This window comes from Thermobia domestica, chromosome 10, assembly GCF_964235325.1.
Source record: "Thermobia domestica chromosome 10, izTheDome1.hap1.1, whole genome shotgun sequence".
In the NCBI taxonomy this organism is placed as follows: domain Eukaryota; kingdom Metazoa; phylum Arthropoda; class Insecta; order Zygentoma; family Lepismatidae; genus Thermobia; species Thermobia domestica.
The window spans coordinates 101,518,912-101,535,856 of NC_137463.1; the positions used below are offsets into that span (position 1 = coordinate 101,518,912).

The 16,945-nt window shown below is 35.1% G+C and overlaps 1 protein-coding gene across 2 annotated transcripts in view; it reads right to left on the reverse strand.

Moving 5' to 3' along the window:
* Window positions 1–16,945, reverse strand: part of LOC145662607 (phospholipid-transporting ATPase ABCA1-like) — a 1,231,974-nt gene that overhangs the window by 49,551 nt on the left and 1,165,478 nt on the right. For both annotated transcript variants that reach the window (XM_081728328.1, XM_081728326.1), the window contains 2 exons: window positions 12,385–12,489; window positions 9,751–9,864 (listed from right to left, as the gene is read on the reverse strand). In XM_081728328.1, coding sequence (XP_081584454.1) covers window positions 9,751–9,864; window positions 12,385–12,489 — 219 coding nt within the window. The remainder of the gene's footprint in view (window positions 1–9,750; window positions 9,865–12,384; window positions 12,490–16,945) is intronic.

Genomic DNA, 16,945 nt, shown 5'->3' on the forward strand with positions numbered 1-16,945 from the left:
TTGCATGTGGTTGAAAGTAAACTACTAAATCACGTAATCAACCACCTTATTAATTATCTTGTGTATGAGCCATGATGTATTTTTTATAGAACTAAACTTTCAATTGGAGTTCTAAAATCCAAACAAAATATTTGTACTAAAAAAATAAACTACTATGGTATAAAATGTACACGTTTCGGTAAGAAGTTCCAAAACACATTATTATTATTATTATTATTATTATTATTATTATTATTATTATTATTATTATTATTATTATTGAAATATGTAAGTGAATCTGTAAGTTAACGTGCCATCATTATGCCCTTTAGGCTAAAGGTTGCAGATAATTAATGACATGTGAATAATACGTAAATAATATGTAGAATAAGAATGCAGAATCAAACGAGAGAAACTCTGAATACTCACGAATACAATATCTGCTGGCGAGATACACTTTCAGAGCTACCTATAAAACAACAATGTGAATTGGCGCAGAGCCGTTTTAGAGAATTACCTCATTGTCTGGAAACAAACATTTTGCATTTGTACCACAGGATACACATCACTACTTAGAGTATCTATATTATGAATTACAATAGATCCTATTGCGTGCTATAAGTGTAATCACAGGATTAATAAAATAGAGGGAACTTGCAGACCACACACTACGGAGCCGACTAAATGTTTCACTCTAGGGAAGCGGCATTTTTTAGTATAAGCTTGTTTGGGCGTCTGCAATACACAAATACGGTTTTTCATTGGAAACGAGGTGAACGAGGAATCATCCGACAACTATACGCGGCAACCATAGGCAGTTCATTTGCAGAGTCTCGTATTTATTAAGTATTGGCCTTTGTTTGGAAACTGCAACCTGACTGGAATGTTCAGATTATACGACTTACGCCGGAAAGTGATTTCCTCGATAGGCCGTTCTAAATGTTGATTTATATCCACAGTCAATTTTATCGCATTCATTCTAAAGATCTAAGTGACAAATCTTCTCAAGTCGGCGGCCCTTGTCACTGAGGCTTCATTTTCATCCCTTTCACTCTTTGACGATATTGTTTGGCTTTGAGCTCTATATTCCAATATCCCATTTCTCTCTATTTCACGCGACAGTCGTAACACATTGGCCGTCTTAGATTAACCGTGCACCCATAATTTGGTACGTTTCAAACTCATAGATGTCTACCATTTTTCTCACTCTCTGTCCATTTCAAGAGATTTCTGTTAACTACCCCATTTAACGTACTACAGATGACCACCTAGCATATTACTAACAACGACAACGATTTGTACACACAAGAAAAACAGGGCATTATTCTACAGGTCAAAAAAAAAAAAAAAAAACGAACGAAAACGCTATATAATGATTTACTCTATGATGCCTCCTTCAGACGCCAGGGAGAACCATTAATTCACTACAAAGTCGTAGATTAACTTTGAATTACTAGGCTTGGTCTACAAATCCACCAATCAATTACTTTGATTCTTACCAGATGGCAGTTAAGGTCGACGCAGCGTAAATGGAAATTATGAGTTATTACATGCTAGTCATATTGAGAGTATCTGGGGATTACTGGAATGTGTGGATAGGGTAATCGCCTGTTTCAGTGTTCTTAGTTAGCCCATCATTTCTGGATTGGAGAAAGGATTCTCATTACTCATACAGCTATAATTCATTCTGATAGACGCTGATACTAACAGCCAGGGTGCGAATTACCGGGGGGGATGAGGGGGATTTTCCCCCTCAATCACATTTTGTTCCCCCCCAAAGAAGTCAGCTGAAGTATCCCCACCGGGGATGCTCGCTTTCCCCCTCAAACTATGCTTAGTATAACTCCAAATTTCACTGATTTTTGTTATTTCTTGTAAATTTAATCTTCTAGCTGTATTTCGAAATGATCGATGTAAACTGTTCAGTTTTGGTCATTTCTACTTACCACCTAATTACCCACTATTTTCAACGTTGTTTAGTAGAACTATATTATTATGACTACGGTTGTTACTTGCAACTGTACCTTCGTATCCTTCAGTTCGTCATCGTTTGTGAATTTGAATGTACTAATTGCGTATAACAAAGCCACATATAGATTTATAAATGTTCTTAGCGGTTGGCCAAGAAGAAGTAAACAAATAGCTTCTTCTACCATACTTGGCGAAGTTCGGATATGTCATATTCATCCTCTATATTTGTATCGATTATCATCTTATTTTAATTTTTGTTATAACATGTTATTTCATTTTCCAGTGTACTCTTTGTTAGCACATTGTCTTCATTCCCTAGTAGGTTGTGTGTATGCAACTCAAAAGTTGCATTTAATTTGTGATAATTAGCATAGTAATCACTGCTTTTACAGTTTACGAAAATGAACTTTTGAAACTGTACTCAAAATCTGAGATATAGGTATTCTCTCGTAAGTATATGTTAACGTACACGCTGGGGGATACGCTCCTAGTGAGCAGACATGGTAATGAAGGTGATTTTTAGGTGAATAAGCGAATAATTCAAGATTTGTTTCAGCATTTGTTAATACGACTGGTTCTCCGTGTCATTGTCCGTGTCTGAATAAGCATTTCAACTGGAGCGGTTTTTTTTTTTTTTTTTTTTTTAAAGTTAACCCTTCATTTTTCCATCTTTTCGCTGTACAGTTTGCTGTCCACGCAATTAATGTTGTCTGAAAAACTTCAGTGTAATGTTTTACTTTATTTGAATAACGTAGCCCATAGTGAATCAACTCATCTTCAACCTAACAGTAAAGTAATTTTTAAGTGTTGACTTTCTGTGCCCATCACGGAATCGATATTTGGAGAAAAAAAAAGTCGTGATGAGCACAGCTTTAGCGGGAAGTAGAAGCACAAGCTCGAAATTTGAATTGAGAGATTTTAAATATTTGGCCTTCGATTTGACCTTGATGTGAGAAATCGGGACCAGCAATAATCCATTTCTTATTTGATAGGCTAATATCTAGATTTTCTTTAAAAAAAAAAAAAAAAAAAAGATATGTCCGGTTTAACTGATAATTTTAGTGGTTTTCACAAGACTGAAGTAGGTTTCTTTTCGCAACCTGTATGTATTAATGCAAAGTAGAAGCTTTCAATATGAGTGGAAAAATTAACATATGCTTGTGTTCATGGCCATCGCTCGAGCCGAATTATTAACTAAATAAACCTTAGAGAGCTACGGGGACAAGAGTAAGTACAACATTAAAACACGTTCAGAAAGGTTTAGTGGGGTGTGTGTATGTCAGACAATATATATGTGCATAGTTATTGTCGGTAGATTTATTAAATTAATAAATCTCTTATTTATTACAGATGTCACACACACACACACACACACACACACACACACACATATATATATATATATATATATATATATATATATATATATATGGGGGTAAGGAGTGGTATCCACCCCCCTTATGTCCATGACGCACCCCCCAATTGTCTATCCGTAGGTGTTCTTCCATGAAAAAATCTTCTTTTCGATTAATTTTTACACCCCCTCAAACATATTTATATAGATTTTTACTTCCCCAATATTTCAATGACGCAGTTTGCGTCATACCCCCCCTCTGTGGGCACCCCTGGGTAAGGCATTTATTGTCTCATTTTGAAATTTGAACCTTCAGACTATGTCCTTTGGCCTAATTTTATCCCCCCCAATATAGATGATCTAATTCGCACACTGCTAACAGCACCTCTTACCATCAGTGCAAAACTTATCATGCTCCAAATCAAAAACCATAGCTCTAGCAATTAGTGTGTATGCGGGTATGTATGCATGTACGTGTGTGCGTTTGTGTGTGTATATGTAAGTGTTACACAGCTTATGCAGTGAGCTGATACAAATTCAAGAGTGTCGTGATAGCCTACCTACTTGTTTCATGACATATTAGACATATTTCCAAATTTTGAATTTTTAACTTTTTAAAGTCTTGAAAGTTTTATTAAATATAAAACAAGCTATGTTTTAAAGTTGTAGGTTCGAATTCAAGTGGCATTTCTACGAGCATTTTCATTGCTTTAAAAAGCATCTTTTCTTATCAAAACTCTAACGTGTTTAAAACGATTTGTTTCATTTTCCACTAGAGCTTCGCAAAAGGTGATTTATGTGTGAGTATTGGCACTACTTTATCAGACAGTTCCATCAAATATAACATAATTAGCACAGTACACTTACACTGTCTTAAAATATGTTCCTGAGCAAGAGGAAGTTCATTATGCAATCTGTAACTAAGTTACAAGAGGTCTACGTGTAACGTTAACGGTGCACTGAGTCAACTTTTGGAATATTCCATTCTATTGGTTCCTCAACGTAGGTAAAAGAAAAGTATATGAATGACTGTGTTCAATTCTTCATGGCTGAATGAATAACGTCATGGTTAACTTTAAAAGTTCGTATTTCGAACCTGTCTCAGAAGCTGAAGATTTTTAAACATTCTTAATTACCCATATATCGAGATCTTTCTCTCCCTTCGCAATCATTCGATACTCTAAAAAAAAAAAAAAATGTTTTCCACCTTAATTCGACAACTGTATGATGCATCCTAGCAGTTCGGGAACTTATATTCTTCTGTTTAACAAAATCACAAATTTCGTCATAATATGGATTCTGTCTCATCATTTTTCCTCCAATTCTAAACTTGCATATGTAAATAATTCCTCTCTGTCTCCATATTTGAATTTCTCTCCTCAATGTAGTTCACTATGAATGCACATGGATTGGGATCAAACCTACGACTTTTGACACCAAATGTAAGCGTTCTAGCAATGCGCTATCGTAACTATAGGTTTATTCCTAAACACAGCGTCATTGAAGATTTTGTTCGGGAGATTGTCCGCTGACATAAGAGTTTCACTTTTTATATCAGTGTTTTACTATATATTTGATCAAAGAATATGTTTATCAAACTCAAGGGACGGGTCATTACACCCCCCTGTCCTGCCCAAATGACGCCGCTTGGAATTACTGCGCAAAAATAAAATTAATTATTGAATAAGACTCATTTCAGTGAGTTTTTAGTGCTCCTGCCCCACCTCACAGACTTTGGGAAGCACGAAATCTACTGCTGTGGTTCACACTTTGCATAGATTTCACAAGGAGCGTCGTTCTAGCTTGATATAATATTCAGTCTTTGAAGGGAAAGAATGCAAATAAAAGCGTCTATGAAGGTATGGGAAAATTTTATGACACTTCTTTATTCAGGCTCTGAAAAGGCATTTCAAAACAACGAACGGAAGCAACAGTTTTAGAGCTATAAAGCTTATAAATATGGTTCCTGTTTTTTTCAGTGTGAATGGAAACAGCATATTACATCACACAGACTGTTATAAACAAGGAGAGAAGGATAGCGAGTTCAATTGAATACCAGAAGGAATTAGCCGATCGAGGCGTGTATTTCGAAATGTATAAGCACACGATGCAAGAGTTTGTTAGTAATTTGTACTTAAACTTTTTGCAACATTTTCATTGCCGAGTACTTTACCAAATATATGAAAAATATAACTTAGAAAGTAGGAGTGGGGCGAAATGAGAAATAGGAATAAATTTAGTTTCTTATAAATTCAGCTTTTATATCTCAATGAGCGACCTGAATACTTATAGCTTCGTTACATACATACATTTGCACACGCAGCTTATAAGGTATTATTTATTTTATAGAAGCAAGCATTGAATATAGTAAAAGATGATACTATAGTAACGAACACTAATGAAATAGGAGAAATTACTGTAAAGGTACCTCGAAATTGAACCTGATACATCCGAGAAATTTATAGTTTGTTTATGCGACAAAAGTATTTTTTTAAAATATCATAAAGCCTTTTCTGTAAATTATGTAAGCATTATTTAAGCACTGCTCATGAAATAACCTCAATGGTTGAATTTCCCTTCTCACTAAAGCCGAGTACGGAAAACGAAAGATCGTATCCATTAAATACACTAATAGGAAGTTTCCTTCAAGACAAGTTTCAGTTGGATAATATATACTTTACATAGGATTCTTCTCACTCTCATTCCAATCTTTTAGACTGCAGCTCACTAAATCTTAGGTCTAATTGCACGAGATCTACAATTCCTCACATTGCTTTATTAATGCCGAAAAGTTTTGTACTTCATTTTCATGCTGAGAAACAAAGCCAGAATTACGCTCGTCTAAAAGCAGATACGAAAGAGCATAATGTTATGTGAGTGTAAAACAGGTAGCAGTGTCAAGTTTATACCGGACGAAATAGCTTGTTTTATTTTGCATAATATTTTCTCAATATTCAAACCGGAAGTGGTAATAGATTTCTACCACTTCTAGCTTTATTTAGAATATTAGAGCTCTTGGAACTCTTCATTGATCGCAGAAAATTGTTTCTCGCTATATAGAGTAGTTATTAGGAAAATGTGCATACCGAAAGAATGCGCATTACTATATTCATTCCGTAATTTGCAACATTTGTCAATAAAGTGAGTGTGGTTGAGAAAACACTTAGGAACGGAACTGCTACAAAGAACAGATAAAAAATGATGGGAAGTAGGACAAAAATATCGTTTTCGTATTTTATTTATAGTTTTACTAATTATTATGCGAAAAATGGTGAGTTAGTGAAGGAGTAATATGAAAAATATAAATTTCCACCACTGCTGTACCTTCACGAAAAGCAAGAGAGTTTTACTCATGTTTACATGATTAGGGCTATTAGTTAAACCATTACGAGTACTACAGGAAGTCGTGTAATTGTTAATAATTTTGAGTATTACATTGAAATTTGCACCGTATACACTCATTGTTCATTTTAACGGACAAAAAAGGAGGAAACAATTGTATGATGTTGCCGATTGTCCGTGTGTTGAATAGTAAGTCTGTAGTAGCTCATGTTCACAATTACATTACGAAGGAACACAGTATCATGCTTTCAATCAAGCAACATCCAATCTGATAGTGTAAGTATTTATGTACTGTAAATCTGTACTATAATACGGTAAATTAATAATTAAAATAAGAATTTTCAAACTGATCGGTTGATTACATTTTCCCATAGGAAGTCCCGTCAGATCGAAGGATGAGTATAATCAGATTATGTCATGAAAGTTATTTTTTGTAGGCCCAAATACTAGGAAAAAGTATTAAAATACAACACAACTACGATCGAAGTACAAGAACGTTCCACGTCGAATGACATGATTAAACTAGTTTTGCGCAGTTCACATTGTCAAAATTCTCCTCAATTTTAGTCGGCACCTTCTTCATATTCGTTCAAATTCTGACTACTAGAAGACCTGTCAAGTGTAATAAGCGTGGCAAATCGAAGATAAAACACTAATTTCTGGAAGTGCGCTTATAGATAAAAGTGAGAAATATTGGGCAGAGTGTACATGGAAGAGAAATTGCTGTTTAGGTGCTAATATGAGTAACGATTATTGATTCTAAGGACATCTTCGTTTACGCATATATCCACCGTCGCTTTGCACTTTCTCCCTAATGACTCGTCCCCGCATAGAATGGGTGCAGGTGCTGAGTAGTCCGTCAAATTGAATAGAAGTATTTTTCTGTCACGTTTGGCGCTTCAAATTATTTGCAGAGACGTTCTGGACTTCTACTACTCTGGCGCATGCGAAACTATCTATGTATAAATTGATATCAGGCGTCGAAATTGATATGGTTCCCCTTGCAAGTACATATTGGCATCCAAATGTACACCATAAAACCACTGTGCGAAACACAAACCAGCATATACAAGATATCCACTAAAAAGAGAATACTATCTAATTAAACCAGTACTAAAGCACAACAGGAGGCACATGCAATATCGTGGATGTGTGTGTGTGTAGAGAGCTAGAACGTAGTAAGTGCAGTACGTGCATAAACAAGGATAGTGAAAAAAGTCACTTGATATCGTAGAAAATCATATACGATAGATCACTTGTAATGATTTCACACCGCTTTTTACACTAGTAACTCTACATATGTAAATATAAAACACAGGTTTTCTACATCCGACAGAAATATTCCGTAGATGAAAAATTAGTATGTTTCACAATCATCTTTGATATCCATTCACTCGTTTCAACCCTAGTATAGACCTTGCAGTGGCTTGGAACTAGTAACATTACTTTTCTAAATATAAAATAATGGTTTCCTATATTGTGCCGAGATGCTCCGACAGTGGAAATTAATATCTTATACAATTTTTTTCTTATATATATTCACTCATTTTAACTATAAAATTATGATTTTTACGACGGTCTATTCTTCATCACTACCTCGGAACATTTAGAATTCTTGCTTTTAGTGGCACCGTACGCATCATCAGTGTCCTCATTAGTTCTCTGAGCGTTGTTTGCTTTACTTCAATAGGTAATAGTATATCTTTTATACCGTTTATGATATGATGACTTGTTCAATTCCAAGCTTATAAATATGTCTTAAAGGTAAACTTTGAAGAATGAAATAGCTATAAGAACACATTTTGTACAATAGAGTTGACATTTGTGTAAAATATAGTTTACCAAATATCGGGTAGTCTCAAAAGTATTGAGTTTTCAGCGTACGAGATTACGTTACTGTCCAGTTGTTTAAGACATATGAGTCGCAGTGGGTGAGAGTTAATGTCATTTTACAGCTGCTACTTGAATCTAGTAAATGTGCAAAAAAGTGTTGAAATTATTGGAATCTAACGTAACGTATTGCGTAGTGAAAAAAGTTTACTTTCAGCAAAACCTCTCTACATTTTAAAATTTAACTTCAATAATGGTGCAAATGCAGCGGAGGCCAGGGAAAGAAATGTGCGCTTTTTATGGGTAAGATACGTTATCAAGAGCAACAGCAAAAAGATAGTTTACGCGCTTTCGTTGTGGAAATTTCAATGTTCAGGATGTTTTTTGCTGTAGGCGAAATATGACATAAAACGTAGATGATATTGCAGCTAAAATCAACCAAAACAGCATGTAACGTATTATGACCTCACTAACGACCGAAAAATTCATCATAAAACTACGTTAAATCATTTCGAGAAAGCAGGCCACTAAAAAGAAGCTCGATTTTTGAGTGTCACATGACCTGACTGCAAATCTGGACCGAATTTGTATCTGCTTATCCCTACTCACACATAACAAACTCGAGCCATTATCGATGAGGTCGATTATGTATGATGAGAAGTGGATAACTTACAATAAGAATGTGAGAATGTAAGCGAAGTGAGAAGAACCTCCGCAGCCCGTGACAAGGTGTACACAAACGACAAAGAAAGTTATGTTACCCGTTTCGTAGGATTGAAAGGGCATCATGTATCACGAGCTGCGGCTTCCCAGAAGAACGATAAACTCTGACTTGTACTGTGGACAAATAGTACGTGTGCACTTAGCAATTCAAATCAAACGACCGGAAATGGTTAACAGAGACCATGTCTAATACCAGTTGACAGTGTCAGACCACATACATTTTTAACGACCAGTCAGATATCATTAAATTTGACTGGATGGTTTTAATGAATTCATCCATCACATCATCCCGATCTGCGACCGCCACACTTTTATTTGATTCGGTCTCGGCATTGGTCCCTGAATAGAGTGAAGCCAGTTTTAAAATGAGCTTCCGGAGGATATATGCCACAATATTTTGACCATAGTGGGATTATTATGTTGAAAAAATCATCGAACAAAATGATGTATATGTGGTTTCATATTATTTTCAAATTGTAGTAAATGTATTTTCAATGTTGACCTCCGAATACTCAATACTTTCTTAGACAACCCGATACTAATACTCCTACCTTGAAAATTGTTGTTTTACCGGCACCATTTAATCCTAATAGACCAAAACAATCTCCCTCCGTTACACCGAAGCAAGCACGATTCAAAGCTGGTGTTGGTTTTGACGGATACAACTGCAGAAAAAAAGAACAGAGTTAAAGAATCATAAATCAGGATACTTTATTTCCATTTTGGAAGTAAACTTACAAATTAAGAAAAAAATAGCAATAATCCTAAGCAAACGTTTTAATTCTGCAATTAAGGTATCATTTTTAACAATATTTATACAATGTTAGCATAAGCCCAGATCGTGTATTAGTAGTCTCAATCACTGAAAGGAGATGAAAGAAAAAGAAAACAATATGAATCTTACGGTAAGGTAAGAAAAAGTCGAGCGGTTTTGGTGACTAGTTTATGTTGGGTAAGGAGGTTTTTTGTTCCACATTAGATTTAGCTTTTCTTTTTCAGATACGAGTGAATTTGCGACGAATAATTGGAAATTACGTGTCTAGCAATGTATAAACATATTTTTCACACAATTACGTTTTCTTTTACGTAACAATAACTTATGAAAGTAGGTTGTATTTGTGAAATGATGGGGTTAGAATAGGGTTATCGTATTTCAAAAATGAAAATTCGGGACGCTACTAAATTACGAGAATCTTTGAAATGCTTAAAATGAAAAAAAGTGTTATGTACTAATTTACTTTCTTTCATTAGATAGAGTTGACCACGTATTACGTAATCACATTTTCAGTTATTTCAGTAGACCTTCTCCTCCCTAGTTAAGCAAACGTAAGCAGATGATTTACCCCCTCCTCCCTGGTAAGCAAGTTGTTTTAATTTCTCAGGATTTGTTATGTTTCGTTTCTTTCAGAGTCTGTTTTAGCTCATTCAAGGTACGATGTTTCCTTTCACACGTTTTGTCTGTTCGTGTTGTATCTTTTTTAAACGGTTAATTCATTGGGAATATGTTCTGGCGACGTTCCTTATCTTCAAAGAACTTCTTTCGTTCAATTTTTACTTTATTTCTGTTGCAAGAGTAATTATATAACTAATCATGTGAAAAAGCAAACTATAATATTCTCTTTCTTTCTTATTATTCTCTAAAATGCGGGACACTTAACTGTCCCGAGAAATACTGTATTTTCGGGACGCTGGGACACAGATCTCGATTCCGTGACCGTACCGGAATATCCGAAACGAATGGTAACCCTAGGTTAGAATGACCAAAAATACTAAGAAAAAATTAGATATAAAATTGCAATGACGGTAACATAAACGATAAAACTCGAACAAAATTATTTAATTCAACTAATTATCGTCCCTTCATACGGGCCTTACAGTCTTCTTGGATATAAAATGTTTTTACTAGCTAATAGTTTTTGTGCAAGCTCAAGTAAGCAATTGGCTTAGGCTGTGGTTAACGTATTGAATTTTTACCAAAGGGGCTAGGGTTTGAAATCCGGCAAGACAACGTGCTGGAATTTCAATTTCAGTCCATACCTAGTGTGCTAAGGGTGATTTTCTCCCCTGAAGGAGAGAATTATATTAAACTGACGGGGAATTTGAGAAGGTCTATGAATGGAGGCAATGATTTATAAACCCTATTTCTTTAATTATTTTAGATTTGTTATTTTCTCCCATATGGACAACAGCTCCAGACATAGTCTGTAACAAGCACTTGCTTGACGTCGTCCCTGTACATTGCAGGGTCTTGAAAGTATTGGAAAAGCAGTATGACAAGACTTTCTCCTTCCCATTGTATGCATGATTTGCTATCGTTGATACTACGCTGCCGGATAATCATTCGAGGGCGCGGTGGTCACATCGAGGACAATTAGTGACGGATTAAGGGAATTTACAAGTCATCTAAATGGTTCATATTCGATAATTTTTGTTATAAGAAATTTTACGTAATTATAGATTCAATCGCGTCTCGATTCAGAATTTCACCACAATAGAGCAAAAGTTACAAGAAAGTGAGAAGTTGACGTTCTAAGTTCCTACACTATAATGCGAAATGGTAGATTTAACCAACTGTGCTTTCAAAATTCGAATCCTTCACTTAAAATTGTCAGAGAATTGAGAAATAGTTTTGTACTGATTCAATGATCCAATGATAAACTGCATCACCGTTCTCGAAGTTTACTCTTTGGAGAGAGCTCTGAATCCCTAATGAAATCTGAAGTGAGAGACCGTGGCTTTCAGGAGATTCAGCACTCACTTAAAGCTCAGATATTTGCAATACAATCTTGGCCACAAAGGCCATTCGGACTGGAGCATTGTCATGTAAAGTTGCATTTCATAAACATAACTCTTTAAAATGATTGGGTTTATTATCGAATAAGACTTAATTGAATATTACAGAACGAGGAATGCAATAGCAGAAAAAAGTGTTGAGTGACTCAGTAACTCATTAAACCAATGATTTTTCCTTTTCTCTGAAAGTGAAAACACACCAAAGTCCTTTAATAAAGTAAGCGATGTCTGAAAACCATGAAAGGATCAGCCCCAAGTAAGCATAATGGTATATTTGATTAATGATTATGCTATAAAAATATATATATAGCATATACTGAAAATAATAATACCTTTTAGATTTATCTATGCTGTTAAGTGTCATGCTACTTCATACAAAAAGCTCACATTACCTTTGTTAATTGATCTATGACGAGGATGTCACTAGTAGCCTGATTGTTTATGATTCTCTCTACTTCATTGGCTACATCTACATCAGACATGTCTGGCGGTTTAACCTGTAAGAGTAAGAATAACCAAGATATAATGAAAAGAAAAGTGAACTTATGCATACAGAAAAATTACAAGACTACTATATCAATAAATGTGAATGAAAAGTTCTTGAAAATAGAAATAACATTTATAGAAATAGTTAAATTTCATCTGCAGTAATTACAAGATTCATTTTCTTTTACAAAAAAATTAAAAGGATAGAGGAAGAGATTTCTTGTGTTCTCCTGACCAAACAAGCCGATTCAGTTTCCCTTATTTCAATTTTAATGGGGTTATTCTGATTATAAAATAGGACTGATCCGGTTACTACTGCTTTGCATTAATGGAAATTTGAAAAGTTTTGAAGTTACTGCAATTGTTATTGTCACTTGCAGTTGTAACTAATCGGACAATGTGTTCGTCAATTATAGGAAACAAATGCATGTGATATTATTACGCATTTGTTCTTTACCACACCGCCAATGCAAAGTGATACGTTCCTAAGCATAAAGAGGGCAGACATTTGCATTGTATAATTTATTGATGTTGATAATAAATAGAACCTAGAATGTGTACCAAGAATAGCAGTAAATAAAAATATATTCAGATTCCGTGCGATAACATTAATTTAAGTTGGTTGGCTAGGATAGACTGTCATAGAACTACTGCAAGTAAGAATAGATAGTGGAATCATGAGTTTAAGGTAACTATAATTTAGCGCTATCTGTATCAAGAATCGGCTGTGCTTTATTAGCTAATTTTGTATTTTGAAAATCGTGTAGTAACATATTTCAAAATCGTGTAGTAACGTATTTATTAAGACATTTTTGCTCTTAAAACCAAAATTTATTTTTTTATTTATTTTATTCTCGTTAAGACTACACTGTGTTGGGTACAGAAGATTTCAGTATAGATTAGCAATTCTCAACTTATTTCATATCACGACCCCCTTTTATTACATCCGCTTGCCAGTGACTCTCTTAAGTACTTTCTTGGTTGTAATAAGCTTTTTAGGTAGATTTTAAAATCTACCTACTATACAGATTTCACACAATCTATCAATATACATGGCAAAACAAGTCCTCACCATTCTTGTGTATTAAGAACGGGTTGATGTAGAAGGTCGACACTTAGAAGTGGTCTGACACATCAGATGGTGCTATCAAGCATCATGGCGGACATCTTTGATTGGTATTCGAAATTTCAAATGCAAAGGGTGTCTTGTTACATGTTTTAAAAGTAGAATTTTGCCAGAAATACGGTTGTACGGTTATTTTAGCCCTACAGCAAGTCATTTCGGACTTACCACTACTAAAAGTTTCGTAGGGATGCCTTTAGAGGCTAAGTTCGAGTTTCGTGAAGGCAGGTGAGATTTTTGTTGCAAAATTTAATTACTATTTCAGAGCTAATTAAATTATTTTAAAATAATGATTTTTCGAAAAGTAATGCTTGAAGCACACTTCATGTTGTGCTAACTTTAGAATATTTTCTGCAAGCCTAAGTAATTGGTTGCTTTTGAGTCAATAATTTATTGAAGAAAGGTAATATTTGGAGCGTTCAGAGCACAATGGATCCAAATCCATTTTTAATAAAGTTAAGTTTTGCTCAGCAAATGAATTCTATTTCAAAACGTAATATCTTTGCAGTCAAGAGTGCAAAAGAAATGTAACTAAAACCATACGAAAGGGCGTGGGATAGTTTCATATGGTAGCCGCTAGACAGGGGCGTCAGTGGGACAGGAGGCCAACCGCCCCATTCTCACTCTGGATTTCAGATTTTGTGGGCAGTAAGGCAGGTTTAGAAATCTTTTGATAAGCAAGGTCCAACAAAACAAGCTTGAGGTCTTTACACCGAATGAATACGAGAACATACAGATGATTAAAACTGGAAAGTTGCTTAGGTCCAATTTCCAGAATTTTAAGCACGCCCGAAATTCGAAAGTAAAGCCACCTTTGGAATTCTTAGGCCAAAAATATACAAGAGTGCAATATAGTTCCTTACGGCCAATGGAAATGGATTATAACTTATCAAAATCTGTATTTATTCGGTGTAAGGACTTGTTGAACTTTGCTCAAGAAAAGGTTTCTAAATCTGCATTACTGCCCCCAAAATCTGAAGTTCAGGGTAAGGGGCGGATGACCTCTAAACTAGTGCCCCCCTCTAGCGGCAATTCAATAAAATTCTAGATTGCATCTGTCATGTTATTTTTCTTTCTTTCATCTCGGATTCGTGATTGTGAAAATATGATGTTTTCCGTCGATGTACTCTTTTGGACATACACTGCATTTATTTAACGTAATTATGCATCATTGTCTATGGCATTCTCACACTGAGGAGCTTGACTTGATAATCATTCTCACACTGCAGCGTACACAATATTAAAACTTAAATTTATGAGCAAGGAAGGGGAAATTAGCCTTCCTCCCCCATTCCTTCAACGCCCTTGCCAAACGGTTGTCCTATGAAACCCTAGCTCATACCCTTTCACATGACTTTTGTTTAACTTATTCCGCACGCTTGACTACGAAGATACGTTTGCTGAGCAAAATGAACCTTTCTGAAAACGGACTTGGATCCTTTCTGCTCTGACCGCCCTATATCTAAAAGTATTTTATAAAAACTGAACTGGAGACAAATTTATCCTGCAACCCAAGTTCGTTCGAAACGCATAAAATGTGTGTGTTTAGGTGGATTGATTAGTCTCTCATCAGTATCAAGGCTATATGAGACCAGGCGTTTTGTTTACAGTGGGATCCGAATCACTAATTTTGAAATTTTACGTCGGACCGCTGTCAAAATCGTTACACCAAATTCCGACGTCTCGTGCCTCTACCCTCAAAATTTAATGTTAAAAGACTGAAAATTGCGCCCTATAACGTGGTGCATACAACAGACAGACAAACAAATTGAGATCAAATTTTCCCAGACACTGACGTTCGGCACTGATGTTACCATAAGTATCACGCTTTAATGTTAGTTACGCGGGCGACTGCCACACCTTGCGCTTTCTCGCCTGGTCCCTTCATACAAGCTATGCCAAGGTGTAAAGTTTTTAAAAAAATTTAGAACTGAGGTAGGGAAGAGGGACGAAATAAAATTATCATAATATAATAAAAAAAGATATTGTTGATACAAAATTAATCTTACCTGAAGTTTCCAGTTGCATCTCAACCACATCACTGACGTTAGAATCATCAGAAGCAATTTTTGGGTCAACACTTTTACCATTTGTTTGGGTTTCCAGTTTTTTCACAGAATTTCATTTTTTATGATTCTTCATTCTTTGAACTGAACCAACCATTTCTTTCTCACACGTTTTGCAACGAACTCGTATGGTCGTTTTCTTATCTGATGAAGTTTGAGTTTAATAAATTTGCTCCGAATGATTTCCTTTTTTCTTCCCGTAAAAGTCATGTTAAACGATTCGAAGTTGTACGGAAACCAGACCCGTATCCACGTGGTAGCCAGGCCAAAAATGTACGAGGGGCGGTAGAAGTTAGGAGGAGGCGATTAAACCATATTATAGTTCATATGCAAGCCTGTCGTGAAAATTTTTATTTCCGCCCTTAAATTTTCACGATAGGCCTGCAAATGAACTATAATATGGTTGAATCGCCCCCCTCCTACCTTCTACCGCCCCTCCTACATTTTTGGTCTGGCTACCGGCCTGACGGAGACTGAGAACCAACATGTACTCTATCAAAGAATGCCGGCGATATTTTAATTTCAGAACCCCAATTTAGTAAATAAACTTTGTTTGTTTTCTGAATACAACACGGAAATTTGTTTCTATTATTATTATTTTATTTTATTGTTTAACGTAAGTTCTACAAGTAGTCCAATCTTCGATTACGACACTTTCCAGCATGTTAACTGGAAAGCATTTAAACAACGCAATATGCATTTAAAATAAGGGGAAAAAGAGAGACGAAATGATTTATAGATCACTACATTCACCTGCTGTAGGCACGAGAAATTAAAACATTCACATGGGAAGAAAATATTCTTCTGAATGGTGAGCACTTTTGACAATTTTCTTTCTCTGGCAGATTTTTTTTACAAGAATAAAATAAAATAAAAATAGACATATGTTCAAAATAAGTCTTAAAAAATACACGTGTTTGAAACAAAATGTTTAAAACGTATACAAAATTTGTTTTATACAAAATCAATTTTCTAAAACAAGATTTAATCATTTGTTTTAAACGTTTTGTTTTAAACAAAACAACCCTGACCGCAAATGCCTTCACAAGAATATTTTGAGGAACTAAAAGAAATTATGTTTGCATATTATGGTTTTCAAATACATAAGATTCCAGAACGAATTAACTTTCACAAACAATAGGAACATCAATCTCTGGTACAGTTCGTTTAGTCATTACGTAATCAACTTTTATATTGCAAATTTGATTCGTATTGCATTTACTACGTGACTAGCTTGTGTTTGGAATAGTAATAGTACAGCGAGAAGACATATGTTGA